This window comes from Neodiprion lecontei, chromosome 1 (genome assembly GCF_021901455.1).
Source record: "Neodiprion lecontei isolate iyNeoLeco1 chromosome 1, iyNeoLeco1.1, whole genome shotgun sequence".
Lineage (NCBI taxonomy): Eukaryota > Metazoa > Arthropoda > Insecta > Hymenoptera > Diprionidae > Neodiprion > Neodiprion lecontei.
Window position 1 is genome coordinate 9,149,270 of NC_060260.1, and position 26,478 is coordinate 9,175,747.

At 34.3% G+C, this 26,478-nt stretch overlaps 3 protein-coding genes and 1 long non-coding RNA gene across 17 annotated transcripts in view; 3 read left to right on the top strand and 1 right to left on the bottom strand.

Annotated features, from left to right (window-relative positions):
• The window catches only part of LOC107226295 (collagen alpha chain CG42342), a 173,495-nt gene extending 153,981 nt beyond the window's left edge, over positions 1-19,514 (top strand). For 8 of the 9 annotated variants that reach the window (XM_046746436.1, XM_046746437.1, XM_046746441.1 and 5 more), the window contains 16 exons: positions 2,336-2,471; positions 2,906-2,994; positions 3,226-3,315; positions 3,404-3,448; positions 3,575-3,601; positions 3,716-3,751; positions 4,604-4,708; positions 4,902-4,946; positions 5,388-5,450; positions 13,694-13,720; positions 14,231-14,284; positions 14,491-14,517; positions 14,926-14,961; positions 15,873-16,007; positions 16,565-16,733; positions 17,108-19,514. In XM_046746436.1, coding sequence (XP_046602392.1) covers positions 2,336-2,471; positions 2,906-2,994; positions 3,226-3,315; positions 3,404-3,448; positions 3,575-3,601; positions 3,716-3,751; positions 4,604-4,708; positions 4,902-4,946; positions 5,388-5,450; positions 13,694-13,720; positions 14,231-14,284; positions 14,491-14,517; positions 14,926-14,961; positions 15,873-16,007; positions 16,565-16,687 — 1,038 coding nt within the window. In that variant the 3' untranslated portion in view covers positions 16,688-16,733; positions 17,108-19,514. The remainder of the gene's footprint in view (positions 1-2,335; positions 2,472-2,905; positions 2,995-3,225; positions 3,316-3,403; positions 3,449-3,574; positions 3,602-3,715; positions 3,752-4,603; positions 4,709-4,901; positions 4,947-5,387; positions 5,451-13,693; positions 13,721-14,230; positions 14,285-14,490; positions 14,518-14,925; positions 14,962-15,872; positions 16,008-16,564; positions 16,734-17,107) is intronic. The other variant, XM_046746444.1, reaches the window with a different exon arrangement.
• A 46-nt stretch (positions 19,515-19,560) lies between these two features.
• LOC107226297 (putative peptidyl-tRNA hydrolase PTRHD1) lies at positions 19,561-21,429 on the bottom strand. Of its 5 annotated transcripts, none has more exons than XM_046746449.1 (4): positions 21,270-21,345; positions 20,965-21,130; positions 20,591-20,782; positions 19,561-19,765 (listed from the first exon to the last, which is right to left on the bottom strand). In XM_046746449.1, the coding sequence occupies exons 2-4, from the start codon at positions 20,983-20,985 to the stop codon at positions 19,595-19,597; spliced, it is 384 nt and encodes a 127-aa protein (XP_046602405.1). In that variant the 5' UTR covers positions 20,986-21,130; positions 21,270-21,345; the 3' UTR covers positions 19,561-19,594. The 5 variants fall into 5 exon arrangements, with proteins under 5 accessions (XP_046602405.1, XP_046602406.1, XP_046602407.1 ...); XM_046746450.1 differs by having other exon boundaries at positions 21,230-21,311; XM_046746451.1 differs by lacking the exon at positions 20,965-21,130 and having other exon boundaries at positions 21,314-21,429.
• LOC107226298 (peroxiredoxin 1) lies at positions 21,418-26,440 on the top strand. 2 transcript variants are annotated; one of them, XM_015667059.2, is made up of 4 exons: positions 21,418-21,596; positions 23,458-23,600; positions 25,404-25,712; positions 25,848-26,440. In XM_015667059.2, exons 2-4 carry the CDS (start codon positions 23,473-23,475, stop codon positions 25,990-25,992), a joined length of 582 nt encoding a protein of 193 aa, XP_015522545.1. In that variant the 5' UTR covers positions 21,418-21,596; positions 23,458-23,472; the 3' UTR covers positions 25,993-26,440. The 2 variants fall into 2 exon arrangements, with proteins under 2 accessions (XP_015522545.1, XP_046602403.1); XM_046746447.1 differs by lacking the exon at positions 21,418-21,596 and adding an exon at positions 22,389-22,413.
• On the top strand, positions 23,836-24,876 carry LOC124296573. The gene is made up of 2 exons (XR_006906393.1): positions 23,836-24,323; positions 24,674-24,876. It is a non-coding gene; the product is annotated as an uncharacterized LOC124296573 (long non-coding RNA).
• Positions 26,441-26,478: the final 38 nt, after the last annotated feature.

Below are 26,478 nucleotides of genomic sequence, written 5' to 3' on the forward strand. Positions count from 1 at the left end.
TCTAGGATTAGGACATCTGCACTAAAGCCTTTCAGAATAACAATTTTCTAATGCTCGTGTATATATATATATACGGCGTAGGTACGAACTAATATTGTGTAATATACCTGTAACCAAATCAAAACGTAAGTATAATTTGTGTTGGTGGTAGAGTAGCAAAAAAAAAAGAAAAAAATTGCTGTACATTTACTTCGAGGCAAGCCAGACGCTCCGCAAAAGCAGCATTTGGCGAATATGAGTATAGATGATGAAAAAAAAAAAAAAAAAAAATAGAACAATACCTTAAGTGAAATTTGTTTTTAAAAAAAAAATAGCGAAAGTCAGGTCTTTTGCGGACTCGCGGCGAGCCTTTTGTTATACTAGTAAATTAATTTATTAATTAACACGTTAATAGCTTGGCGATACTTACACAACGTGTACGTATAACACGTATGTTATATATTATTATGTTTATGGTAACAAGTGTTGAATAGCTCGTATCCTAGGTAGCTTGTAACTAATTTGTGTTTACGTAGCCAGTAACACCCACTACCTCCTTCTGCGTGTTCACTGTTGGTTCAATCTACTAATCAGTAATCACTAATACCTACTACGGCTTGAGGCTCACAAAAACATGGCGACGATACACGCGTCTCTGCAACCCTCGTAAGTATCAACTTCCATCTATGTAGCTTTTCTCTCTCTCTCTCTCTCTCTCTCTCTCTCTATCATTTTTCAATTTATCGTTTAACCGTCCGACACGTTTTACTCTCTTCACTTTACACTCCCATATTTATAAAAATAAAAATTAACTCGGATATGGATTTTTTATTGCCTTTCTTCTTTCACGTTCATCGATGAAGCTACTACTGATGTACATACGAGAAATTTATGACAATCTCTGAACTTCGATCTTAAATTACATATGTTCCTTTTATTCTGCTATTTTAATTTGCTCTCATCCTCTGTTCAAATCAATGATGAGTTGGAAGAATCGGAAGTTTTTATTCTCCGTAAAGCTAAGTTATTGGGAAGTGAAATTTCAATATGTTTGATTATCAGACGCTGGCGTGCCGGGTTTCTGCGGTTTTATGGCTCTATTATCGTACAACCTTAACACCAAAAGACCTTCCAAAAATATCGATTAGTTCTCAGTGAAAAGTATTTTCAACGTGTCAAATCGAGATGTGTATTAAACAAATTTTCATGGGAAATTTGTTATTCAAATGTTCACTTTTCGTGCTTTGACTAAAGAAGTGCCGATGAGATCGGAAATCGGTTTTCTTCTATCACTCGTGACACAATTCTCAGATACAGATTAAGATGAAGAAAAATGGAAAATTTCGACCTCGGAATTCCAAGAAAAAAAATACAATATTAGCGAATAATAATTCAAATCCCAGGAACCTGACACAATAGTATCAATAATCTGAGCTTTTCACTCTTCATCTTTCAAGCTCTAGTTTCAATGTCCAATGAACCTTGATACATCTGAAGCAATGTTGCGAAATCGACGAATGAATTTTCATTCATAGTGAATAAATACAATTTTTCCCGATTATTATTATTTTTCTCTTTAGTCTCTCGATAATTTTTCCATATCGTTTGATAACGTAGCTAAAAATTATCGTAACGATCCTATCCTGACAATACTTTAAATACTCTTCCCGAGTCTGAGGCGTAACTCTCAATTATTCTTGCCGCAAACTCGCAAATGCGGGGCGGGGTTGAAATTTGGAATTTGAAAAGTTCCCATAGCGCCAAATCCCGTATTTTTCGTTGGCGAAACTTCAAGTAGAGAAAATCAAACTTTTAAGAAACATCGAAGTTTCGAATGGTCCGAAAGTGCAAAGTTCGAAAGGAGACAATGTTACGAGTCAAAAATTCCGAAAGCGCGAAAATGAGAACATTTACAAATTTACGAAACATCCATTTCCGAATGATCGAAGATTTTCAGTTCTGTGAATTTCTGGCTTTTAGTGAAATTTCACCACTCTGATCTCTCTTTGTTTTGGATGTTCGATACGTTTTTACGTTCGGAATCCGGGTAATTAAAATTTTTGGTTTATCTGTTTTTTTACGCCCACTCGTTGAGTAAACTACACTGTGTGAGGATATTTTAATTTTCGGAACATTGAGCCTTCGAATTTCCGACCATTCGAAACTTTGTTGTTTCTTCAAAATTTTATTTCTCTACTCCGAGTTTCGCTGCGAAATAATTCGGAGTTGAGCGCCTGCGGGACTTTTTCAAATTCGGAACTTCAACCCCGCCCCACAAATGCTTGGCGCAACGGCATTTCTAAATCCCGTACAAACGAAGGGCCTGGATGGATCTGATCTTGCAGTGTCGTTGTAGGGTTTCAAGGGCGGTAAACCGGAGGTGATTGAACGGGGTTTGCCCGGCGAACCGGGACTGCCGGGACCGAAGGGCGAGAGGGGAGAACGCGGATACCGCGGCGAGAAGGGTGTCAAGGGCGAGACTGCCGCGCCAGGTAGATTGAAGAAAAGCCGGGAATTTTAATGAGGATGGGAAAAAGAGGAAAAACCGTCAAAGTATCATCACTGCAGTTTTTGCTTGCCGTTAATACCCAAGTCACTCGATTTTTGTCACCCCCCTCGTTTCAATACCTAAAACCTTTTTATATTACACCCAACCCTATTATCAAGCTCTATGAGTTTCATCTGAAAACAGGTTCTCCACACTTGCCGCAGGCCCGAGGATCGTGCCGCGATGTGCTCTAATTTTTCGTTTTTTTTTTCTCTTTTTTTTTTTTTTTTTTATTCTTCATTGCGTACACCCGCTCGGATATGTAATTTGTCACTCGGTCGTAGATTCACTGCAGGGCGAGCAAACTTTGTCACTTATAGTCCGATCCCCGTGAGAATAACGAATTTTTAATACTCCGTTTTCTACGTTCGTTTCTAGGCTCGAAGGGCGATCTTGGACCTCAGGGTCCTCCGGGAGGTGACGGACTTAACGGCGAGGCTGGAATCCAAGGACCTCCAGGAATGCCGGTCGGTACTCTTGGAAAATTATTTATTATATATGAATAGCGACGGAAAGGAATTCGTAAACTTTCCTTACAACGATTCTGCCTACCATGATTTCTTGCTACTTATTATCTACAAAGTAACACTGCTGTGATTAATTTTTAATTTAACTCTATTTTTCAACGCAATTCTATTTGCCATTTTGGTTTTTAAACCGGGAGAGAATTAACGACACGTTTTTATCACGTTTTTCAGGGACTTTCTGGGCCGAAGGGTGAAAAGGGTGAATACGGTGACATTGGGCCGCCGGGTCTTATGGGTCCCCCTGGGTTGCCTGGACCGCCGGTACGAAAGCTTCATCTTTTTGATTTGTTTCTAATATTAATAGGATCGAAATCGTGAACAATTAACGTGATATGAATTTTGAAAACAGGGCTACCCGGGTCAGAAAGGTGAGAAGGGAGAAAAGGGAGAATCGGTAAGTTTCGTCAGCCAAACGCCTTCGCGATTCTTTGTCTTAATTCGTTGTGTAACGATTGTTTTTTGTTTTTTCATTTTTTTTTTTTTTTTCAATTTTTCATGTCGCCCCGATTCCCGTCAACAGAAGTACAAAAAATTGAGAAGAAGACAGGTGCGTATATAAGATACAAAAATCCTCACTGTTTAGTTTATCGAAAAAAAAATCACCGAGTACTTCCACTGTGCTGCAGCCAACTAATTTTTTTCCTTTCTTCTCCCATTCCAGGGTGACGGCACCTTCGAAGTTAACGCCGGCGAAGTGGTAAGTTATTAAAATTCAGATTCAAAATCAAAATAGAATTTTCGAATTTTACATCGATTATTACCTTTAGCCGTGCAATTTTAAACTTGCAATTTAAGAATATACGAAACTTACGGTCAGGTTCGAAAAGCATTAAAGCGAAAACTTGACTAAACAAAAGATTATTCCAAACGTTACCGAAGCTAATCTAGTTGCATGTAACTTAAAAAGTCTACGTAATGCGGGGAAAGATTTTAAAATGCTCAATTTTAAATGTAAACACGTCGTTACCTTAACAATTTCAGAGAAATAACATTATTCTATCATTTTTCACCGAAAAATCTTCATTGCTTGTCCGCTTCTTATTATCAACAGCTGATTTTTTTTTTTTTTTTTTTGTATACAGACTCTCCGTAGATAGTCTGAGTTAGATTTTGGACAACAATAATGTATTTATCAGAAAATCGCGATCTTATCGTCTGCAAATTACAACGTTAAACGCATCAGATTTATTTTTATCGACCAACCAACTCAATAAATAATCGATTTGACAGACAATTTATAGAGAATTCAACAACGAATAAATCAAACTGTCATTCGTTGAAATCGAACAGAACACACGAATTTTTTTGGTGTAAGAATTAGAATATAACTTTGTTTTTCTTGAAGCTATATTTATGATTAAATTCAGCGCTTGAAATTTTTTCCTCAGACCGTAGAGTCTTTTTTAATTATATTTAACTTGACGAGGTATAACGACACTTTTTAAACATTATTTTTTTTACATCAGATTTCTATTTGGACACATTTTTACGGGCAGATTTCGTTCGTTGCGTCAAACTTCTCGTCAATCAGATTGCAATCTATTTTCAGATAATGGGCCCACCTGGGCCTCCTGGGCCAGCTGGAGTTCCCGGACTTCAGGGTCCACCTGGAATAAAGGGAGACCGAGGTCACGACGGTGCAAAGGGTGACCCTGTCAGTATTTCTCCCATAAGTTCAAACCGTTTCACATTTCACAGTATCGGGCTGTTTTCGGACTCATTTTTGAACTGGCTCGAAGCGATCGATTCGTCTTTTATTTTTCACTCGAAACGAGCAACGATATATGGCGTGTAGAATTTTCCCACGAGAGCGGAAAAGTTTCAGTCTATATTTTGTCACTTTTCAGGGCGAAAAAGGAACGAAGGGTGACCCTGGCCCAATGGGACTGCCTGTACGTATATAAAACAGTTTCAAATTTATAGCAAAAAAGAAATCTCTGCTTCAAAAATAAATGCGCAGAGATTTCGCGAAACGAATAAGTTGATAAAATAATCGAATTTTCTATTTCGTCAGAACCGGAGAAATAATTTTAACGACGAACTTCTAAAATGTAATATCAAAGACTTCAAATCCGATTAAATATTTACAAACGAATAAAAGAAAGCACGTTAGAATTTGGTGGCAAAATAATTAACAGCTTCAAAATTCCAAGTGTATGTAAAATAATTACCAAATGAATTCAAGATTCGTCAAAAGTTTTTCGTCGAATAATTCTAACAAATTTTCGCCTAGGATTGTCAATTATTTTTCTTTCCGTTAGTTGACCGTTTCGTGAAATTTTTCGTTTTTTCTTCTTTTACTCCAACGGTTTTCTTTCTGAATTTTCTCCCAGGGTCCCATGGGATTGAGAGGAGAGTCTGGAAGACCAGGAGACACCGGTAAACCTGGCAACATGGTAAGAAGTTGGGCGAATCGCTCTTAACATTCCTCCGTGAGGAAATATCATCTCTGTTTACTCGGTTTTTGTCATTGTCACTGTCCTTTATTTTTTTTTTTTGTTTTACTCTTAGCCCCATGAATATTCGTACCCTTTCCACGTAATAACGAAACATTTCCAACCGGCTATAAGCTGAAATCAATACATTACGTACTTCGAGCATTAACGAAATGAAATTTGACCAATATTCGTAATTACCTTCCGTTTCGTAAATAATAAAAAACTTTTTGCAAACTGTTGGATATACGGAATATAAAATATGTTTTGAATCGATCTTGGCGATATGTTTGTGTATTTTTGTTTTTATGTTTTTCATTTTCGTCCTTCCAGAATATCTGTCGATTGAATATAAAGCTGAATTTCTATTCAAATTCGATCTATAATAAAGTCATTGGATTATTACGAAAAATTCTTAAGCAGTTGAAGCGAAAAACAAATGTATAAATGAAGGAATAATTTTTTTACACTTTATACGAGACAAAAATCTCTCAAGCTCGTCATCTGACAATTTAATTAGTGGGTGGTACTGGCGGATGTTTTATTCAAGAAAAAAAATATCAAAGGATACGAGTAACTAAGGGCCATGGAAGGTGGAATCGACGAATTTACTGTGCTCAATATGTTACAGATTCAATTCGTTCTTGCGATTTCTGAGTATTTTAATTAACACGCGTCGAAAATCAGAGGACAAAAAAATTGCAAAAATGTGAAAGGAAAATAAAGCGTGTAAAGTCGATGAGATTGACAAAATGTATAGATCGAAATGGTTCGAAAATCAAAATCTTAACTCCTTCACTCGAGTATCGAAACTGAAACATTGAAAAAGACTCGGTATTTCATTTTTTTTCGATCGCGAAAGGCTCTTCAAACTTTTGGTTCAAAAATTCGATGTCAAAAGTTGACAAGTTTATTCAATCTGTACACATATGTTGCAATGATTCGTCGTTTAACTGTGTTAAAAAAAAAAAAAAAACCCGATGACTAATTCACAATCGCCTTGTCTTACACAGTTTAATCGCCACACTCGTGTACGACATAAAATGTAAATTTTCAGTAAAAAAAAATGCACAAAAAAAAAAAACGAAACAAACCTCGCACAAAATCGTGCGAGTGACTAACGGAATTATTTTAATCAGTCAAATTGAACAAAAAACGCAGGTTGGCGCGTGGGGATCGAACTAGTTGAACTAACAACTAACACAATACCTCCCACCCATCACCCACCCATCTACCCGTCAAAAGGTTAAAGGCCGACAATATTAACCCAACGGTTACTGCACACCGTGTAACCTGGAGAACTCTCAGCAGAACACGCACACAAACTCCTCGGAATTGTGACGAATAATAGTTAGAAAATAGTACAATAACAAAAGGAAAAAAAAGAAATGGTTCGTTTGTTAATTTTTTTTTTTTTTTTCTTTTCTTCCAAGCATTGGTTTTCCAATCCAATTATCGATATGGATAATACATAACGATTTACGGTTTACGTGTAATTGGACGGCACTTTGTGAGATTTATGTATCCAATTAGCTCGGCGGGTTTTAGCTGTATAAATATAATTGTACCTTTATTTTTGTTCAAGTAATATTATAAGGGTGGAAAACAGTTTGGTAACACTCGTGGCGGATTTGATACATTTATTTTTAATATTCTCGAGCGTTTCGATAAGACTCGTTTTTGTATTTGACAAGCGATTTTACGACGATCCTTCATTTGCCGGGGTAAAAATTACTCTTACCGGTTATGTTACCTCTGTTCTCCACCCTAGAATAGGGTTAATTAATTTTTACCAAAAGGCCGAAGCGATTTAAATGCTGTTGTTTCGATTTTTGTTGTACAGATTCGAGAATTAGATATTTTAGAACTAATTATTTGCCGATTACGTCCGACCAACGTTATCATTTCTTACGAAATCTTGTAAAAGCTGCGATAATGATGAAAGCCTGTTAATAAATATTTCTCATTCATGGCTTAACTTCTGAATTTGCCTCAAATTTTAATATGAATTGCTGTTAATTCAAACTGATTGCTTTCGACCAAAGAATGGTGTATAAAATCATCGTTTTTCAAGAATATTTTCTGCGTCTTATTTTTCTAATTCTCATGAGAAAAAATTTTCTGCCTCTTATTTTTCTAATTCTCATGAGAAAAATCGACGAAAGGCAAAAACTAAAAACTAATGAAAATCGAATCCGAATGAAAACAGACGGCTAATTTTAACGCGTCCATATGCAGGGAGCTGCAATATCGTATTATTAAATTTATCATACGTATGTATAATTGATTATCGCAAGTGTATAATTTTTTCACGTTTTGTATCATTATTTAACGGCGTAATATGTACGATAAAATATCGTAGTCATAGATTAGATAGCTAAATCGATTAAGACTGTTGATCTTTACTCACTTATTGGAAGAACTTCGATTTACATAGTAAAGAACGTGAGTCTTAGTAAAAGAAAGCAAGAAATTTTTCATCGTAAAATGAAATCGGTAAAATTGTAATTTCGCTATTTGGAACAATGGGGCTTCCAAATAAACACATTCCCTACATTAATGCATCGCATTTTCAGTACAGAATAAAGTGAATTTTGGATGGAAAAAAAACCCATCGAAAACCGAATTCTTTAGTAAAAAGAAACGAGAAATCGCTTTTCTCCGGACTCACGACCTCCGCAAAAATTTTTCAATGCGTCTTTGAAAATTGAAACTCTTTCAAATGAGTCTGTAACTTTTTACGATCGACTAAGACGGAAAATGAACTCAAGTGGCAAACTCTGCATGCCCTTTAATTAAAAAACCTTTAATTAAAAATGAATATAAACCTTGACGGAAATTTTATATTTCGATAAGAGAGATAATAACGCATTGACGCGCAAGTCCCGTTAGAAAATTGCTACGTTTTTCAACAACATCCTCGCATCTTTAACGATATTCAATCCCCTGTAAACAAAAACACAAGTGGAAGAAAGTGAGAAGACGGTGAAAAGAAACGAGTGACTGTTATTAGCCTGTAATTATGGTTCAGCATTACAGTGACTTCGATAAATAAAACTGTACTTATATACATGCATACGTACTCGAAATATGGTGAAATCTCTTATTCGTATATGAATTTTCGTGATAAAATTTACACAGCGTCCAAAGGCATTATATAATATAATATAATATAATATAATATAATAATATTATGGTAAGAAATTTAAACTTATTTTCCTCATTCGATTATTCTTAATAATAATGATAATAACAACAACAACAACAATAATAATAATAATAATAATAATAATAATAATAACATTAATAACGGTAGTAACAACAATAACAATAATAATAATAATAATAATGAAGGTAATGATAATATTAACGTTAATATAATCGATGTAAATAATATTGATCTGCGTAATATAGGTATACATAATGAAATAAAAACGGCATGGTATGTTTAATATTTGAGTAATCGTGATGTAAGGTGAATTTTCGATGCCTGTAACCGCGGTTTGTTGGAAACATGACATAAAAAGAATTATCCATACGTAAATATACGAATATCATGCATGCTGCCAATCAGCGAGTGCATAGCTTACGACACGTGCGTTCATTTTCCACACGTCGGATGTGGCCGCAATATGATATTATTTTTGAAAATCTTGTTTGTTAAATTACATGATCCGATGTTTGGTGTTTGAACGCTGAAACATTATTTATCATTGCCAATGTCAAAAATACAAACGATCAGTAATATCCTTAACTTCGTGTCAACTCACAGTTGAAGTTTGTGTTTCATTATCTCCGTTTGTTGTAGGATTTTTTTTTTTTTTTTGTTTTTGTTTTTGCAAAATTTTCGAATATTTAAATTATTTGTTCGTCGCATTATCACGATAATTACTGTCACGTCATATCACGTATTGCATAACATTACACACGTCATATCACATCGCATCATATCATCTCATATCATTCGAAAATGACACGAAATTCTTATACTCGTGTACAACGTAGAGTGGTCGTTCCAGTCATTAATCAATTATCGCGATTCGTATTTCTGTAATTATCATGTATCTGTAAATGATGATCATGATTTATTATGGTACATGTGATACACACACACACACACACACACACGCATATATAAGTGATTTTTAAATTAATGCGGACAGTGTCGAGCTGCACGATCAGCTGTTGGCAATTAATTTGACGCGTTATGTATTATATGGGCATTCCTGCCAATTATGAACCGGATTTTCGTTGCCGGTAATATTTTATACAAAGTCTGCAACTTCACCGAATTTCGTATTTATTTGCAATTTATCAACGAGATGGAATTGAGACGAATATTCAAAATTCAAAAATTGTATTTACACAATTTTTCTGAACGATCGATTTTGTAGAATTCAAACTTGACGCACGTTGTACGATAAATCAATATTTGTACCTTTAATCACCGTTTCATTTTAATCGGTAGAAATGCCCACATACTTGAAAAATCATTTTTCGATCCACCGACTTGAGTCGAAAATTTCTGAAAATTCATCGATTCGGAATTCCACCTATTTATTATATAATTTATCGAGCCAAATGAAGAAAAAACATTTCTTCCAACACGATATAAATTATTTAATTAAGCCCTGGATGAGCATATTAATTATGTACAACGATATAAATATATACATAAGCGCGTATAAATAAATGTAATAAATATTTTAATCATATTGATCGGTGTGCCCCGAGATTTCCGCATGAATAATTTGGAAATACTGCCCCTTGTGTAAAAGTTATTTATAATAATAATAATATTAATAATAATAACAACAACAGCAACAACAACAATAATAAAAATAATTCTCGATCGCATTTAAATCACTACGTGTCGTTTATCTAACAATAAATCGTATATACCAACGCGTAGACATTGTAAAAAAAAAAAAAAAAAAAAGAGGGCCGGGGGGAGGGGGAAACAATATCTGGAGATTCTCTTGTAAACGTTGCAGACGCATTGATTGCCCGTAGATGAATATAGGCTATGATTATGGTACATAAATATAGCTAATCTCGACTCTATCCATACAACGTACGTCTCTGATCGGAAAGAGTAATTATTTTCTTAAACGTAAATTAATATACATAATGATGGATTTTCATTGATTCCCGTTACATACGTACATTATTCTATTAATATGCATAAATATACACGTGTATGTGACTTCACTTGTATGCATACGGTATATATATACATATTTACATATATATACATACATATATATGTACGTATAATATAATATTTATTATGCATAAACGCGGCGTGTATAATTATTAACCAAAGTGTTCTTATTCTTAGCAGCTGCCGATGCAATTTCCTTACAATATTGTATACTTGTACATAATGTATCGAAGAGAAGGAAAGAGAAAAAAAAAAACACCAAAAACGTAAAAAAAAAAAACATGAAAAATGAAAAATATACACACGCACATTGCTCGCAAAAATAATACATGCATATATTTAAAGCGGTTAATTGAAAATAAATCGGCGTATCGTATAAAATAGACACTTAGTATTAGGCTTACATTGTAAACGTAATGTTGTTCAATTAATATCTTGTGAATTGTGTATTGCATTGTGTAAACACGCGATAAGGTGGCTCGAAGATCATCGATATTATTATTCAAACGCGGGATTGAAAATATTTCAGCCCTTGAACCCGGAACAAAAATTTTCCAATTTAAGACTGCTATTTAAATATTTGATTATAATTTATTTCTTCAAACGAAACAAAACTCGAAATAACATATTCAGAAGTCGATTATTTTCGATGATAATTGAACGTTTAAACTTTTTTGTTTCCTTCCTATCCAATATTTTCAAAATATTCAAGGTACTTTGTTTACTTGATCAAATTCTTGAATGCGATTTTAAATATAATTTAAAAATCCCAGCCGTTACCAATCGTTTATTTTTTTCTTACCGTATGAATATGGAATATCGAAAGCACAGAAAAAAATCAAAAATGAAAGCTGCACGAAATTAATTATCGAGTATTTTTTAAGTTGCTAAATATATACAAGTTCAAGGCAGGATGGTTATTTTTCAATTTTGGTTCCAGTCGTACGACTTGGTTTCATTAACAGCCGATGTGAATCCTGATTGACGCGTTAACCCCGATGTAGATAAAAAAAATATTTTCATATTAATCCAACAGTTTTCTGAAATCTTAGTATTTCTGAAGACTTGCTGAAATTTCAATCTGGATTAAATTCACCGAAATAGTCCGTCGGTAAATCTGTGAGAATTAACCAGCAATTCAAGTCTGAACTTGAAATAAAACGAAATTGTGAAATGAGACTGCTATAGATTTCAGAAAAACTGGCTAAAATTTATTAAACTGCATGTCACAGCGTCACCCTGAAAAACAATAAAACACGGCTTGCGAAATTCGATTATACATAAAAAAAAAAAACTAAAAAAAAGACGAGTCAATGGTACAATACGTAATTGTAATAGCGTAAATAGGAGTTAACAAGTTTGCGAGAGAATCTCTGAAACAACATCGGCACTACAGATTGAAAAGAAATCGTGAAATCGAGAATTTTAATGCCGATTGTGTTCCGATAATATAACGGCGATTGGAAATATAATATATTATTATTATATATATATAGCGATAAGGGAGCGATGTAATTAATTATGTTAGCCACTTTTTTATATATTATATTATAATCGGTAATATATATGTTTATCCTGAGTTAATCGTACTTAAAAGGTAATTTAAGGTAACGTAATAATATAAAAATTTCCAATTGTAATAATAATAATAATTGGCGTTGATCACTATTGTTATTATTACCATTATTATTATTATTATTGTTAATAACGTAGTTCGGTGGAACTTGACGCATCGATTTCTAGCAGTTAATACTTGACCGTGTATAATTAATATTATTGTTATTATTAATATACGTGAGAATACGTGAAATCTAACGATAATCTTATTAAAGGATCGTAAATGTAATAAGAACTTGTAAAATATTTAAAACACGACTTAATTAATGTATTGTAATCAGATTACTGTAAACGCACTAAGATTATTTGAGGATGAGTTGATGATCACGATGATTATTATGATGATGACGATGATGATGACGGCGACGATAAAATGTTATAAACGCAACTTATGCGTCTGTGCTACGGCTAAACTAGAATCGGAGCGTTATGATATACATTATACATACACGATATATATTATATATTATATATTATATATTTGTTAATAATTAAGGCAGCGTTCCGTAACCATCTGCAGAAATGTCCTTGGAAAACTAATTAAAATCACTAACAAACTTTTGTTTTACGATATCCTGATTAATAAACAGAATGTGCATGTGCCTGTGTCCTTTGCTTTCATTATGAAAAAAAAAAAAAAAGAAAAAAAAAAACGCCCTTTGTCAAAGCTTCGTGTCCCGATCACGGTGAATATTTATATTACACGTGTGTAAATAAATATGTGTCCATACGCGTACGCATATATTTTACACGCGTGTAGAACGCTTTTGCATTTTGTTCTAGATACCCGAAAGACTTGTCTTTCATAATATTCGAAAATATATTTTCCTCGTCATTTTCTTTTCCACGACTTTCTAAATTTTGATTACTTACATGTTGCGTTAAATTAAAGTTCTAAATTAACACGTGTTAATTTGCTGCGACCACGTGAAATTTTCTTCATTCGCATAGTCAAGACATTTTCAAGCAACCTACAGCATGTGACTTAAGCCTCGTGATTTAATTATTTTTACAACTGTGAAAACGAAATTTCTCAACCAATCATTCGTCACGGAATGAATTTCGAAACTATTTGTATACATTTTTATTCATTTATTTATTTATTCTTTCAACCCCCAAAAAACGTTTTTTCTCTACGATGGAATATACCTATATATGTGTATAATATATGGGTATTCCTGTGTATAATATTACATACAATAAACATGTTTATTTACTGTACATTAAGATAAAAAAAAAAAAAAAAAAATTCTCGACCCGATGATAAACATGTTTATTGAGTAATTCAATTCTTGGTATACGATATACTTTTTTCCCAACTGTTTTCCTGTTTTACTTTTGGTGTATGCATTCCTTTTGTTTGTCTCGTTTTTGCCACTCTTTAATTTTCATCAAATTTGATTTCATTTCATCTCCCTTTCAGGGGCCGGCAGGATTAGACGGCATGAAGGTGAGCGGGAAAATTTTTATATACGTCGATTTATCACGCGCCCGTAATTATTTGAATAGAAAGAAAATCCGGGTTTCCCCTCGTTTACTCTTTATTTTCGTCTTGTCTTTTCACTTTCCATTTTTTCAACTTTCTTTTTACTTAAAATCAATTAACATTCTCACAGAAAATAATTCACCATCTGTGCACCGTGACGAGTAATTTTTTTTTATTTTTTTTTTTTTTGCTATCTTAATATCTCGTCACAAAATCCAATCACTGCAGCTAACAATATTAACAATTGACGCAAAAATTAATTCTCACTAACTCGAATATCATACTTATCGCAAACGCGGTGTTAGGTGCAAAACCATATATGTGCGTATAGTATGAGATATCAATCGAATTGTGCGGGACGAATATGAAGGAAATTTATTCGAGAAAATTATAAACGAAGAAAATTTTGTTTTACTATTTACGATTTGACGATTAGAAACACGGCCGCAATTCACACGTTTTATATTATTACAGGGTGCTCAAGGCGAACCTGGAACGAAGGGAGAACGTGGAGACCCAGGACTGCCTGTGAGTTTTATCATAAATTTTAATTTCGCAGCTTTGCTTTTTTACGATTTTTCGAAGTAAGTTTGGCGGAGATAAAAATATTAAACTGAAACTCTCCTCTTGTTTTTTACACCAAACTTTACAATCGAATTAATTATAAACCAGCAATCCATGTTTGTATGTCAGCATGAAGATAACGTCAATTTTTTTTCTCTGTTCTTCCCCAGGGAACAGACGGGATTCCAGGTACCGAGGTATGGTGACGAAACATTGCACAAGTACATGTATAAAACTACTTTAGTGCGTTAATTGAAAAATTTCGAACCCTAAGCGTGTTACGTTGGTTAAAAAGAAGAACAAAAAAATTGAAAAAAGATAACAGTTCAACATTAGTAGTTAAAAATTTACCACATCCTCGAAGCATCTAAATTCTCTGCCTTTGTCATGCATGCCGAAGGACACAGGCCTTTAAATATTTATACAGTTGCCGAAAGTTTCTCCTGCAGAAATGTTTGTTGCTTAATTAATTAACGCTCAATATCCACGATCATTGTATCTATTATGTACAATTTTTTTTTTTTTTTTTTATCGTCTATATTTTTTATTTTCAAGCACGTTTATATATTTGTAATTTTTGTTTTTATGCTACGTGAAAATTACAGGGACCAAAAGGTGATAAAGGCACCACGGGCCAGGCTGTGAGTATTCAACTGACTATAAATATTGAGTATTTTTTAAATTATATCATTTATCGACGTACCTTGATCTGTACCGATAGCTAATGTAAAAGGAAAAAAAAAAAAAATAGACACCGAAGTTACCGGTATAATGATGATTATTGATCGTAATTGTTCGCTCTGTGAACATAATAGAAGCGTTCATGCAATCCTTGCGGGATTAATTAATGAAAATTTTTGATGATGTAGTTAAAATTAACAATAGAAAATCGCTTCAATCTCTAGAAAAATTTCGCAGTATAAGAAATCGATTTTCCCCTGTCTGTAGAATCATGCTAGTAAAATTCAATTTCACGTTTAAGTCTTCAATAGTAATTTTATCGATCAGTTATTGGTGACCGACTGTGAGCGCTTTCTGTAATAACAGGAAACCTACATTATTTTTCAGTTCCTATAATTAAACGAAATGAAAAGAAAAAATCCCATAAATAATCCAAGAATTTGTATATATAAGCAAATATTTCACGCTGCCACCAACAATTTGAAAAAAGAAATAAATAAATAAAAAAAAAAAAATATCGAGATCTTTTGAATGACAAGAAAATCAAAGTCGAGTGATAAAAATCAAATCTATGAAAAAAAAGATCCTTCTCCGTTTCGTTATCATTAAATTGACAAAAATTTCGAATCCTTTTTCTCGACGATACATCCATCCTCGAAAGTATAAAAACAATTTTCTGCACATCTTCAACTCCCCAAAATCCATCAATTTATAATTTACAGCGATATTACACACCTAAATAAAAATGCACAAAGTTTTGTTACAATGCCTGGCCTACTTGCACGCCGCAACTGCAGTACGTGTCTTAATACTTAATATTTCTCAAAAACGAACTCGGACCTAACGAATGCTTCTCGCGCGTTGTCTTCAGGGTCCGCCAGGTAAGCGAGGAAGAAAAGGCGACAAGGGTGACAAAGGAGACCAAGGTGTTCCTGGACTAGATGCCCCGTGTCCTTTGGGAGCCGATGGACTTCCGCTTCCTGGATGCGGCTGGAGACCACCCAAGGTACAAATTCCCACCTCGCTCCTCTCTCGCTATCTATTTTTGTCCTCTCTCGCTTTCCTTTCATTACTCATCGAGGCTTGTTGCATAACCAACATATCCATTGTACATCGCTAATTATTTACTACAAATTGCATGGCCTTATTAATTCTGTTGTAGTATTTTATTTTCAGCTATTATACGGATCGTTGGTACAAAAATATGTTTCAATTTCTTACCGATAACAAGATTTCAATCTGATTTCTTATATCGGTATAATTGATTTTCAGCATTTTACACAAGTTCTCTTGTTCTCTTTGTCAAAAAATGTAAAAAAAAAAAAAAAAAAACTCAATATTTCTCCGCGGTGCAACTTTCGTAAAAGAATTTAAATAAATTGCATGCAAGAGTTAATTGTCGCTTGAATTTTATACGGTGGTTGGTTGCGTTCGTGCTGTCAGACTTACTGCGAGTAACGAATGATTTCTCTCCTTGCACCCTCAGCAGCCTGCGTGATATTGATTTCTATCAGTCAGGGGATTTGATCCTTGTGTTTTGGAATTATTACCTCCTGTGATTAGGAAATGATGAGTACGCCAGGACCCGCGCCTGACGGTCCTGAACCAGCGGAAACGGATTACGAGGAACCGGAAGAAGAATACGACGATTACCCAGACCAAAACGGAAATATGGCAGAGAAATAAATGCTCATCACGTGACTCACATTCCTCCCAAAACTAACGTGACCTGGTAAAGTTGAACCTCCCGTACTTCCGGTGCCGCGATATTTCTACGTGTTTCTCTGTGTCTCTTATTTTTTTTTTTTGTCCTTTCATTTGCGATTTTTACTAACCAACCTGGGTGCATGCGGTGAATATTATAGATAATATCGCACATTTCGTTATAACGTTGAACGAATAATTGGTGTAGAGATGGAGAATAAAAAAAAATTTTAAACAAATAAAAACGAAACAAACTGGGATCAATTTCCACAGAGATTGAAACGAGTGTTTTTTTTTTTTTTTGAGTATTTTTTTTTTTTTGTTCTCTCTTTCATCTTTCGTTTCAGTCGAAGCACAACAGCTTGTGGAAATGGGGGGAATAGTAATAATTTCGGATTACAGAGATGGAGATCCCGAAGGCTTCACGCGATCCTGGATTCTTCTTCAAGAATATGAACCAGACGAGGAAGAGAACGCCAGGATTTGATCATTTCTACGAATAAGAAGAAATTTTTCTTTTTTTCCCTGTCTCTCTCTCTCTCTCTCTCTCTCTCTTTCTCTCTCTCGCTCTCTCTCTCTCTCTCTCTCTCATCAATAAACGCGCATCATAATTCAACAATAACGAATTACACGTATCCTATAATAATTATTATTCCATTTCTTTTACTTCTTCTATTATATTTCTTTCTTTAATCTTTCACAACGTATATATGTTAAAAAAATAATCAAGTCAATATTTAATTATTAAAAAAACATCCTATTCATAAGTGTTGTAAATAAATGTACTTACAGTGTCTAATAGCAGCGCCAACTATGCGTGTACATAATGATAATAATAGTTATTGTAACATAACAATCGTAACGCCGATGAGAATAGCAACATTGAATTATGATGGTAATTATAATAACAGTATATAAAGTTATTCGTTGAAGAACGTACCTTGTAATTAAATGCATTCGTTTCGATGAATTTGAATGATTATTAAATCGAAAGGGCTTCAACCAGCTTATGCCCACGTTTGGAAACTCGTTTGCATAGAAGATGCTGAATTGACAATGAAAATAATTTATTACAATAATTATTAATTTTTTTCCAATTAATCATTGTACTCGTGTACAGTTTTTCAAGAAATATTCTTACGTACGTAGTTAAAACACTACATTATAACTTGTATAATTAGGAAGTAGGAACAATTAAACGTACATTGAAATATACATATATATATTTATATTACGTATCTAATTTATAAACGACGGAATTTTCGATTATCATTGTATCGTGTATAGGTAAAACTATCATTATTATATAACATCATACACTTATTCCGATCAATTAACAATGCTAAGAGAAAAGTAGTATAATTATTTACTTTCATATTGACACAAAAAGAGAAAATTACGCAACGTCGGACGAACTTCGGTGAATAAAGATAGCGTAACAAGCGTAAGCAAATTTCATCGGTAATTTTATCATTGTGGCAAGTAATATTTTTTACACGATTAAATTGTTATAACGTTATGTAACGATAATCTCTAACTTTACCATTTATCACTGCGGAATGCAGATAACGTTAGTTTTAAGACTTTTAGGGAAAATATTCCTTGTACACATGTTAATATTAACATTATATATATATTATATATATATTATATATATATATAATATATATATATATATATATATACATGTCTAATATATATCTCTATGCATATGGGTATAATGTTGTTATAACATATATACTCTGTATACAAATAACCGATTTTCCATGTATGATATATACCTGTCTACGCTTACGCCGTTTCGACAGTTTTCACTGCGTTATTATTCAGTGATTCGTGTTGTATCGATAAGAAGTTTATCTCACGATGTGCAGCAATCATCTCTGGTTAAGAGGGCACTGAATATAGGATCAGAGTATCTCGTCGTATGACGCTGTCATATTTTGCTAAGCTAGATATTTTTTAACGCGTTATTTTGATGGATAAAAGCGACCTCTTAATTATTTACGTAATCCTCGTTCGATGCATGCACATTGGGGATAGTTTAATCTAGAACAGATCAAACAACCTCACTTTCATCTTGATTTTTTGTAATATTAATTCGAAAGAACTGATCTTCTGTATAAATCAAATATATTGTTAAAATAATCTTGATTTCACGCGTGTTACGTAATGCGTAAAATAAATATGAAGCAAAAAGTGGACGAGAAAATAGCTGAAAATAACGAATCTGTTTGTAAAATTCCATTAATCTAGATTCTAGACCATTCCAAATTCTTGATATCTGAAACGCGCGTCATTGATCTCTGCCTTAACTCAGCGAACCATCAACCAGGTCATTTCCATCGGGAAAGATTATCAGTCTGTGACCGAAGTGTCCGCAGTATATTTAAATCTGTCACATACATAATTCAATATATTATAATTTTAAACGCAAATTTTCAAAGCGAATGAAAAATTTAAAAGGGTATTACATTATAGATATGCGAATACTCTAGAAATATCGTAGACAATAAATAATTTTAATTTATACTGTATACTGTATACATATTATTATAAACTATTATATATGTCTAGTTCTGAAAGTTCCGAAACGGGAAAAAATTTATCCAATATTACTGGCGCACAAATTCTATATCAAACGATCAGTATTTTCCAATTTATAAAATCATGATTTATAATATTTTGCTAATATTTTATATTTCGACGAGTCATACCATTAGCACATATTAATAAATACGATTATTAAATTGACGGACTAGTTGATGATTGATTTTAGATTATCCCTTGGCCACAACACGCATACCGTGAGGTACCGTAAAATTGCGAGGAAAGGCAATAAAACATGTCCTTGCTGTGAGTGAAAAGAAATTATTTTATTGCATCGAGCTACTTAAACAATTTGAATTTCTTAAAATAAATTTGAATCTCCTCTTTTGGATACGGTTTTACAACTAGACAAGTAGGGATGTTTTCCGGCTGTTCTATCCAAAGCTTGTGCTTGATGTCGTTTTCGTCCAAAGATTTTTTCAAATCCGTTAAACTGGACTCGTCTGGAGCCTGAAACAGAAATATGCTTGCAACAATTGATCAACCGTTATCGTCGTAAAATTGTTAAGGAAGTAGTACGAGTACACAATTAATCGAGTAAACGTGTACATTATTATTGTTGTTGTTGTTGTTATTATTGAATCTAGCCACATGCCGAAAGTGGAAAAAAATCATCGTGACTCTGCGGCATTTCATTAAACGAAACGTTCGGGTCGACACTTTGTGTCTACGGTTAGAGACAAAATGAGAGAGAACTGCTCTGTCATCGTTCAGTGATGTCAACATTTATACGAACATCTTACTATCTCAGGAAACATTTGAATACAATCGTTTTCCCAGTATGCAACTTCGTGATGTGTTACACGCAATTATATTCCCGTCATGAGAAATTTCAGATGCCCACCGCAAATACTTTGCGGTATTAAATTAAATTTAATCAAATTAACTTCCCACAATACCCGGCATGCACTCGCTAAGTATGGGAAAATACAAATTGCAATCCAGGCACTGAAGGCCGTGTGACACGGTAATTCGTTTCGATTTGAAATTAAACAGACAAGATACGAGATAAGTCATAGTTTCTTTTTGAAATTATTTCCGCCTGATCGATTTGAATTGAAATTTTCGAGCTTTCAACGAGACATTCTTTTAAAAAGTTCCAATTTTGACCACTGAGCAGCGGTAAATGCAGTTAAGGATGTCACAACGTGGAGCAAAGGAAAGTTTCGTAAATTTAAAATCTTGCAACTGTTTAGTACCGAAGTGAAATGAATATTAACATATAACTACATAAGAGATGCGGGAGGAGTTTATTTGGCGGTTATTTCAATTTACCTGTAAAACGACCTTGTGCATGTTGTCTAAATCGGCGAGGTAAGCTCGCGTATGAATATCATCGTGAAACAAATGCGTAACGGCCGAACACGCGTGACAAGCTTGCGCAATCACAGCACCGACCGACCAACTCATGGTTTTTATCAAGTCCTGGCGAACCACGACATACTGTATAAGTTGAGACATTATTATCTGTAAATGAGAGATCATCTAATTCCGTGGATAGCGACAGCCAAACATACGATACGCAAGCAACGAAATATACACGAAATTGAAAACATAAATATTTTTACGCTGCTTATGATAATTCTTTAACCCCAGTCGATAAGTACGAGTTTTCACTTCTCATTGCCGCATCTAATAATCAATATTACCATTGCTTTGAATCTACCCATGATCCCTCAGAATTTTCGCGCTGAGAACTATCTTTTTATCTCCTAAAAGATAATGACAATCCCTTCATAAATGATTCTACACATTACGTTCAGGGATATGAAACAACGATATAAGCGAGTTGGCAATTTCGAATACAAGCCACTCCTGCAAAACAGTTCAAAACTGTCAAACTATGCTAAGGTAAAAAAGCGGCCAGTATCGTAAACCGATACGGAATATATTTCACCAATCATGTATACATACGATTACATGAAGTGAATAAAACTTGAAAATTATTACTGACATTTAGGTTATGTTAGGAATCGAAGGCATGCGAGACAAACGAACCTGCAACTCTCAACAACACAGCCGGAAAACTAGTCAAACATTTTCTCGATCGGACTACAGATGGAGATTAGGAAGCAATTCGGAAGCTGTTGGTTGAACGTAGCCGGAAGTCGCATCGCGCACACTCGTCGCCGCTCTCTAACCCCACCACCTCTAACCCCCCCCCCCCCCCCCCCCCCCCCCCCCCCGCCAAAGTCACGATCTGCCGGTAAGCCGGCAACATTGCCTCATTCGTGCTGAATTGCTCGAGGGTTTAGTTTGTGGAATCTTAGTTCGAAACAAGGTATGTACAGATAATTGCACCATTACTTAACGATTAACTCTCGACCTGTTGGTACGTACGTAAGACAAATACGTGCGTAATATTATTCATTGACTGCTATCGTCTGACCGAATTTTGCTACCACGCAGTGATAAGCCGATTTTGTGTTTAGTTTTTTTTCTCTGCATGTACGAGAGAGTAAATTATTGTGAAGGATGGAGATGAATCTGGCTCCTTTCACCGTTACGTGAACAGTCTAACGGTTCCTAATCCATCCAAGCAATGTCGACGTATCGCATGAATACTTTTGAATCTCGTTTTATTTCTACACGCGTCATTGTCTTCCTTAAACGCGCGAGTATCTTACTCTCTTACGTCACGTAGTTACGCGATTTACCTTGTTGTACATAGCTAATTTTCCCGCCTTTGTCCAACTATTATACTTGTTCTTTTCTATGGTTTCCCGACCGTTTCAACGTTTCAAGGCCGGTATTTATTGCGATACGTATTCTCCTCGGTCCAATTGTTTCTGTTGCTTGTACACTTATTTAACCTTGTGCTAATCGAAGGTTGCACAATTTTGTGTAAACGGGTCACTACACGCGGTTACTTATTCCAATCTTTATTGCATCGATTATTCTTACTTATTCCCACTGACGCGGATTCTTGATTATTAAATAATCGTTCATTTGTCGTTTATGAAATATCTATTAACGGATTTGATTATGCCACGCTTACAAAACACTTGATTGATGGGTCATGATGATTCAACGGGCATCAAATTTCTTCATAGAAAATACTAGAAGCATTACAGCCACGTTTATCATGATATGAGCTGGTAAAAACGCACCTATGCATTTAGTCCTATACTATTGATGTTTTATGAATTTTTGTGTAACTGGTTTTCTATTTAGGAAAGAAGTTTGTGACCGGGAGGTAGATTGAAAATGAAAGGTTCGTCGAAGTTCCGGTCAGGAAGAAGAAGAATTTAATAGTTGAAAAACGTGAATATACAAAATCGACGTTTCGGCCGGGCCCTGCCGACCATCCTCAGGAAATAAAATAAAAAAAATGACAACCGGTACATGCTTAGATGTTGTTAGTGGTACAGCATTTCGGACGGAAGTCACTTCCGTCCGAAATGCTGTACCACTAACAACATCTAAGCATGTACCGGTTGTCATTTTTTTTTTTTTTTTTATTTTATTTCCTGAGGATGGTCGGCAGGGCCCGGCCGAAACGTCGATTTTGTATATTCACGTTTTTCAACTATTAAATTCTTCTTCTTCCTGACCGGAACTTCGACGAACCTTTCATTTTCTAACTGGTTTTCTACATTTCCATGCAATGTTTGTTGGCATATTCATTGTTCTTGAATTAGTTGAATTATTTAAAAATTCTATATTAATTATAACGCTTTGTCAATAATCCTCGCATATCCATTATTCCTAATTTCTGATTAGATTTTACATTTGCACACGTGCAAATATTTTACAATCGTACCGACAATCCGACCTTGTATCATTTTTTTCTCAACTGTGTAAGTGCTCATTACTTACACAGATGCTGTAATCAATCTTGCATAATTTCTTGATTTTTCTATTCACTTTTGTTTCATTGCCATTACCTCGTTCTGATGCCATGACTGTGTAATTCTTTTTATCTATCAGTCACAGTGACTGATCCATAGATAATATTTTAATCTCTTTAGTCACTTGGAATTTAGTGAAGTATAAGTTCAGTCATACTCAACGACTGAAATCGATTCATCTATTTTCGTTTTTTTTTTTTCATAAAAACATGTAACATTCTTTTTGTCTTTTTTTCCAAATGGAGTACTGAGTTCAGAACTTGATTCGCACATTCGTTTGTTCATTGTTAGAATACAAACGCCAAAATGCCTGCTCTCCAAAAACCAGCACCTGCATTCAAAGGGACTGCCGTCGTTGATGGTCAGTTCAAGGATATCTCATTAACTGACTACAAGGGAAAATATCTGATCCTGTTTTTCTACCCATTGGACTTGTGAGTATATAATTGAGTAGTTGATGAGTAAGGGATTGGTGATGGTTGTTCATTTCAGAAACATCAGAGATGTAAAAATATTATGACTGATACAATTTGTATCTCAAAAGTTTTAATTTATTTACATTTTTTAAAACATGATTCATACTTGATCGTGAAAGAAGAGCCATAGGCCAACCACCTGGACTTGAACAAAACGTTGAAATAAAGAAACACATTAAGGGGTTAGGTGGGTTTCAAAATTTCAAAAAATCGAATTTTTTTTTTTTTTGCTTATCTTATAATTGAATATGTTGAGAATATTCCTTTAAAATTTTGAAACGATCCGAGTCATATTCTAAGAGATATAGCCTTTGGATGTTTCACCCATCAGGCTATAACCGAGCGTGACGCAGGTATATGGAGGCAGATATATCGAGGCAGCTGCTTAGCTATTGTTCGTTTATTTTTGTGATGCGAATACTAGGCTTAGGACTTGCCGGATGTAAAAAATTCTGTGGTTTCATGGATATAAGTTCCTCATTCTTGAATGCATCAACGTACAATTTTTATGTTGATAAAATACATGAGTGCGTCATAACTGTTGCCGAATCAATTTTGTTGTCTGCTGCAAATCAAGAAAAAAAATTAACGTGTGATGAAAATAATGTTGAAGATACGACAGATGTTACCGTGTCAGGTGATGGCACGTGGAAAAAACATGGGTTTGCATCATTATACGGTGTAAGTACGATTATTTACATGTTATTTGAATGTAAATCTTCAATCGCGTTTTTCTCGAAACTACATTTTTGAAATCGGTAGTCACGATTTCTCGAAAACTTATGAACTGATCTCTTTCAAATTTTGCACACTTCAAAATAACATTATCTCGTACTTGAACGAAGGAATTTTTTTTTTTTCTATTCCAAGTAATTTTTCAAGGCCATGAAGGGTGCAAATTTTACTCAAAATAAGGGTTTTTTGTTTTCAACGCCGCCAAAAATGTAATTTTTGTTTTTTTTTTTTTTCCTTCGTCCAAGTACGAGTTTTAAACATCTACTAACAGAAAATTTTTGGTTTTTGCATTTCAGATGAATCTGTCATGAGTTATCCTGACTACGCCGAGAGAACTTTTTTTTGTGGGGTCATAGCAGACGACGTGTCCACGCCTTAATTTTCAATATTTTTCAATGAAAATTTCACAAACTACTTATAAAATATGTATCTTTTATGTGTTAAATTGATGGAGTGAAATATTCTGTTGATTAAGTGAAAAAAAATTCATAAAAATGTACCTATTTTGAGCTTTTGAAACCCACCTAACCCCTTAATTTAGTTTCATTTTCTTTGTAGTCCCTCAACTGTTCCAACATCATCCACTACCAGCACTCCTACTGTCATTCATTGTTCAGAATATTATACGATGAAGCCTAAATAATGCTCCTCTCTTTTCTAGGAGCAAAATCTAATAGTATATTTATAAGAATAAATACTGTGAATGAAATTGGGGATTTATTAAGTGGAAAACTAAACATGCCTACATTCTGTTTCATCATGTTACATTGCGGCCATCTTAATCTGTTCATGGCACTACATCACTAGTATATTTCCATTAACTTGATGGAGTCCGCGCACTAGATGTTCCCTATTTAAACAAAAACTTTCTACCAATTTTGCTACATCCGAGCATGCAACATGATTCAACTTCATGTAAAACATCAAAATTACTTCTTTATTAAAATCTGGCAATCTGGTAATAGTTCTACATTCCTTTATTCGTTTGTTGTCTTGGATATCCATTTAAAGTTATCTTTTCCACAGCACCTTTGTCTGTCCAACGGAGATCATTGCCTTCTCTGATCGTGTCGCTGAATTCCGGGCAATTGGATGCGAAATTATTGCTGCGTCTACCGACTCGCACTTCAGCCATCTTGCCTGGATCAACACCCCACGCAAGCAAGGAGGTCTTGGAGAAATGAAAATTCCTCTGCTTGCTGACAAGAGCTTGAAAATTTCTAAGGATTACGGTGTCCTTGACGAAGAATCTGGCATTCCATTCCGTGGACTTTTCATTATTGATGACAAGCAAGTTCTACGACAAATCACCATCAACGATCTCCCTGTTGGGCGGTGAGTATTATACTATTTTTTAAGAATTTTTCCTATCCTAATTGAAATAGCATTACCGTACTATTGCTGTGAATTCTGATCTTGATGCTCAAACTGTATACAAGTTGGAATATTTTACGACATTATTCTGTTTAGATCTGTTGATGAGACTCTTCGTCTTGTACAAGCATTCCAGTACACTGACAAATACGGTGAGGTCTGCCCTGCTGGCTGGAAACCAGGACAGAAGACTATGGTGCCTGACGTCAAAGAATCCAAGCAATACTTCAAGGATTCGTAAATCTCTGGAGATAACGGGGATTTATCAATCGGTGTTACTCTCATGCCATACACAAATATAAAATATTTTTCTTTTTCTCTCCAAATCATGGCGGTATACTAGGATGTCTTGTTGGCTATTTTAAATAACGCAGGATATTTTGATTAGAAACAAGTTTATTATTTCTCATTTGTGTATTCCAGTCTTAAGTTGATGAAAAACTTCTTTTTGAGTAATATTTTTCGTTTTAAGAAGAAAAACTTGCAGCGCCACCGGTGAAAACAAGTAACCATCCACCTACAAAACTTCATTATTGCCTTTTTTTTCTATAATTAGCGTAAAACCTGTAAGAAGCATTTTTGTATTTCAATATTTATGTATTTTGGCAATCTGTTACGATAGTAGTGTACAACTAATGCCGGATCATAACAATCTTTTTTTTTTAAATAAACTATCATTTTGTAATCAATTCTTTTTATGCGTTGTAACATCTGACCTTTATTCTTA

Excerpts from the sequence above, each read along its gene's own strand:
- LOC107226297 (XM_046746449.1), bottom strand. The coding sequence starts at position 20,985 with ATGGGTAGATTCAAAGCAATG. Across the intron at positions 20,783-20,964 it reads TGGGTAGATTCAAAGCAATG|ATAATAATGTCTCAACTTAT; the intron begins GTAATATTGATT and ends TCTCATTTACAG. Across the intron at positions 19,766-20,590 it reads TGCACAAGGTCGTTTTACAG|GCTCCAGACGAGTCCAGTTT; the intron begins GTAAATTGAAAT and ends TTTCTGTTTCAG.
- LOC107226298 (XM_015667059.2), top strand. The coding sequence starts at position 23,473 with ATGCCTGCTCTCCAAAAACCAGCACCTGCATTCAAAGGGACTGCCGTC. Across the intron at positions 23,601-25,403 it reads TTTTTCTACCCATTGGACTT|CACCTTTGTCTGTCCAACGG; the intron begins GTGAGTATATAA and ends TCTTTTCCACAG. Across the intron at positions 25,713-25,847 it reads AACGATCTCCCTGTTGGGCG|ATCTGTTGATGAGACTCTTC; the intron begins GTGAGTATTATA and ends TATTCTGTTTAG.